At 51.3% G+C, this 3380-nt stretch overlaps 1 protein-coding gene across 1 annotated transcript; it reads left to right on the top strand.

Moving 5' to 3' along the window:
• The first annotated feature begins 2099 nt into the window (after positions 1-2099).
• Positions 2100-3104, top strand: GPR12 (G protein-coupled receptor 12). The gene has a single exon (XM_005149768.1). It carries the CDS (start codon positions 2100-2102, stop codon positions 3102-3104), a length of 1005 nt encoding a protein of 334 aa, XP_005149825.1.
• Positions 3105-3380: the final 276 nt, after the last annotated feature.

Below are 3380 nucleotides of genomic sequence, written 5' to 3'. Positions count from 1 at the left end.
GCTCTGCAAATCTGGCCATGTGTCTCTAATGTCGCCTTTTGAAGAAAGCAGGCATCCCCATGCCCAGGCTTCCCCACCAGGCTCTCTGCATGCTGTTAGGTGCTACCTGCTCTAGACCTTATTCTGTGCATCCCTCCTTTTAATCCCTTACATTGTCATTTTCATATGAATCACAGCATCACAGAACAGTTGAGGCTTTCAGGTGCCTCTGGAGATGGTCTGGTCCATTCTGGTTCTCAAAGCGTGGTCAGTCAGGAACATGCCATCAGGTTTTGAGAATCTCCAGGGATGACAAAACACCCTCTCAGCTACTCCTCATCACACCTGTGTTCCAGACCCTTCACCAGCTTTGCTGCCTTTTTCTGGACCCACTCCAGCACCTCAGTGTCTGTCTTGTGGTGAGGAGGCCAGAACTGAACACAGGATTTAAGATGCAGCCTCAACAGGGCTGAGTACAGGGGGACCATCACTGGCCTGGCGCTGCTGGACACACTATGTCTGATACAGGCCAGGATGCCATTGGCCTTCTTGGCTGCCTGGGCACAAGCTGGCTCATGTTCAGCAGTTGTCAATCAGCACCCCCAGGTCCTTTTCTGCCAAGCAGCTTTCCAGCCTCTCTGCCCCAAGCCTGTAACATTGCATGGGGTTGTTTTTCTTTTATGTGCCTACTAAGAGTGCAAAGACTACAATAGTCTTATAGTGTTCAGTGCCACTTGATTTCACCTCCATAGACTCAGAACACCGAAAAAGTGACTTATGAGAAAAAGAGGCTCAGGGGGGACCTTATTGCTCTCTACAACTGCCTGTAATGAGGATGGAGTGAGAAGGTGGCTGGACTCCTCTCCCAGGTAACATGTGATAGGAGGTAATGACTTCGAGCTGCACCAAGGGAGCTTTAGATAGGATATTAGGAAAAATGCATTTGAAAGGGTGATCAGGTGTGGAACAGGCTGCCCAGGGCAGTGGTGGAATCACCGTCCCTGGAAGCTTTCAAAACCCGTGTAGATGAATCCCTTAGTGGCATGCTTTAGTGGTGGTCTCAGCACTGCTGGTGGTAGATGCTCTTAAAGGTCCTTTCCAACCTAACTGATGCCATGATTTTGATTTCTGTGGGCAACACGGACGGTACAAACCCCACTTCGCCTCAGGGCGGTCGCGGAGGTACCTCAGCGGTGAGGCGCGAGGGCGGGCGGGGAGAGGGGCAGGGAAGAGCGGGAGGGGCGCTCGCGCTCCCGGCTCTTCCACGCCCCTCTCTCCCCCCCCCCCCCTCCGATTCCCCCCCTCCAACCCCGCGCGCGCGGCCCGGCGCGAAGCACCTGCGCAGGCGCCGCGCGCAGGGGCGGGGGGCGCGCACCTGCGCTGCGCCCTCGGCCTCGCGCCGCGCCGTGAGGGCGGCGGGTCCCGCTGCCGTCTCGAAGGGACCGTGGTGCTTCTGTTGTTGTTGTTCCTCCTCCTTCCTTCTCCTCCTCCTTCTTCTTCTTCCTCCTCCTCCTTCTCCTTCATTCCTTCCTCCGACCCGCCGGGGGAAAGCCCAGGTGACCGCCGCCGGGGGGTGTGTGGTGGGGTATGTGGTGGTGTGTGTGTGGTTTTCGCGTAGAGTTTGTAAGTTCTACCCCCTCGTCATCCCGGGCGGGGTTTCCTCACAGGGGGTCGGTGAAGGATCTATCCCCCCCTGACCCTGACCGCTCCCTCCGTGACTGAAATAACCCCACTTTGAAATGGTGGCTGCTGAATAACGGGGTTTACAGCGCCCCGCAGCCGGTCCCCACCCCAAATTGCAGCACTTGGGCGGGGGTTTTCTGTTCTATGGGCTCCTTCCCATGCCTGTGCCTTCTGTCTATGCAGGTGAAGGGAATTGCCGTTAGGAGCACTCAGCCTCCGTGTGTGAGTCCTTTTAGCGGATAATCTCGGGCAGTTTAAAATACCCCTTCTGTTTTGTTTGTTTGTTTTCTATTGTCACGTTTATGTAACAAGTGCCTGCCTGCACATTTAGGCTGGTGGTGTTGTCTAGGGCATTGCATGCTCTGGGGATGCTGTGTCCAGTGCTGTGTCTGAACATTAAAAAACGTGTCTTTCTGTTGGAGAAGACAGGGGTTAAAATGAATGAAGATCTGAAGGTTAATTTGAGCTGGCTGCCTCAGGATCATGTAGAAGCCAGCTCTACCGAGAATGCCTCAGCCACAGGCTCCTCCCTGGTTCCTGTCGTAGACCCAGAGCCAGAGCTTTTGGTAAACCCCTGGGACATTGTCTTGTGTACTTCAGGGACCCTTATCTCCTGCGAAAATGCCGTTGTGGTTCTTATAATTTTCCATAACCCCAGTCTTCGTGCCCCCATGTTCCTCCTCATAGGCAGCCTGGCGCTGGCAGATCTCTTAGCAGGCATTGGACTGATCATCAATTTCGTTTTTGCATACCTTCTGCAATCAGAAGCTACGAAACTGGTTACGATTGGACTGATTGTTGCCTCTTTCTCAGCATCTGTCGGCAGCTTGCTGGCTATTACTGTTGACCGTTATCTCTCACTGTATTACGCTTTGACTTACAATTCAGAGAGGACTGTCACTTTTACCTATGTCATGCTTATATTGCTCTGGGGAGCATCTATCTGTGTTGGACTGCTGCCTGTAATGGGCTGGAACTGCCTCAGAGATGAATCCACCTGCAGTGTTATCAGACCACTCACTAAAAATAATGCAGCTGTTCTTTCGGTCTCTTTCTTGCTTATGTTTGCCCTCATGCTGCAGCTCTACATTCAGATCTGTAAAATCGTGATGCGCCATGCCCATCAGATTGCCTTGCAACACCATTTCCTGGCCACTTCCCACTATGTGACCACCCGAAAAGGAGTGTCTACTTTGGCCATTATTTTGGGGACTTTTGCCGCTTGCTGGATGCCTTTTACGCTCTATTCTTTAATAGCTGATTACACCTACCCTTCTATATACACCTATGCCACCCTACTGCCAGCTACCTACAATTCCATCATCAATCCTGTAATATATGCTTTTAGAAACCAGGAGATACAGAAAGCACTTTGGCTCATCTGTTGTGGCTGTATTCCTTCTAACCTGTCTCAGAGAGCAAGATCACCCAGTGATGTCTGATTGGCAGCTAGGAGAACGCTCCTTAACATGTTACTTTCCAGGTGTTCTCACAATGCTGTCATTGGTTTAGGTGTATTCATTAAATGGTGTGTGATGGGTTCATATCAAAACCACAGAATGCACTGACCTTTTTATAAACAGAAAACCCCAGTGACCAAAACGAATCAAATGGTTTAAGGAAGGTTTCCAAAATCAAAATCATCAGTGTTCTCACAGATTTATAATGTTGCTCAGGGTCTTTTTGTTATCTTACCCAGACTTTGTCATGTTTGCCAT

The sequence above is a fragment of the Melopsittacus undulatus genome, chromosome 2 (genome assembly GCF_012275295.1).
Source record: "Melopsittacus undulatus isolate bMelUnd1 chromosome 2, bMelUnd1.mat.Z, whole genome shotgun sequence".
Classification (NCBI taxonomy): Eukaryota; Metazoa; Chordata; class Aves; order Psittaciformes; family Psittaculidae; genus Melopsittacus; species Melopsittacus undulatus.
This window is presented reverse-complemented; position numbering and strand designations above follow the sequence as displayed.

Bases quoted from the DNA above. Each gene is read 5' to 3' on its own strand.
- GPR12 (XM_005149768.1), top strand. From the start codon at position 2,100: ATGAATGAAGATCTGAAGGTTAATTTGAGCTGGCTGCCTCAGGATCAT.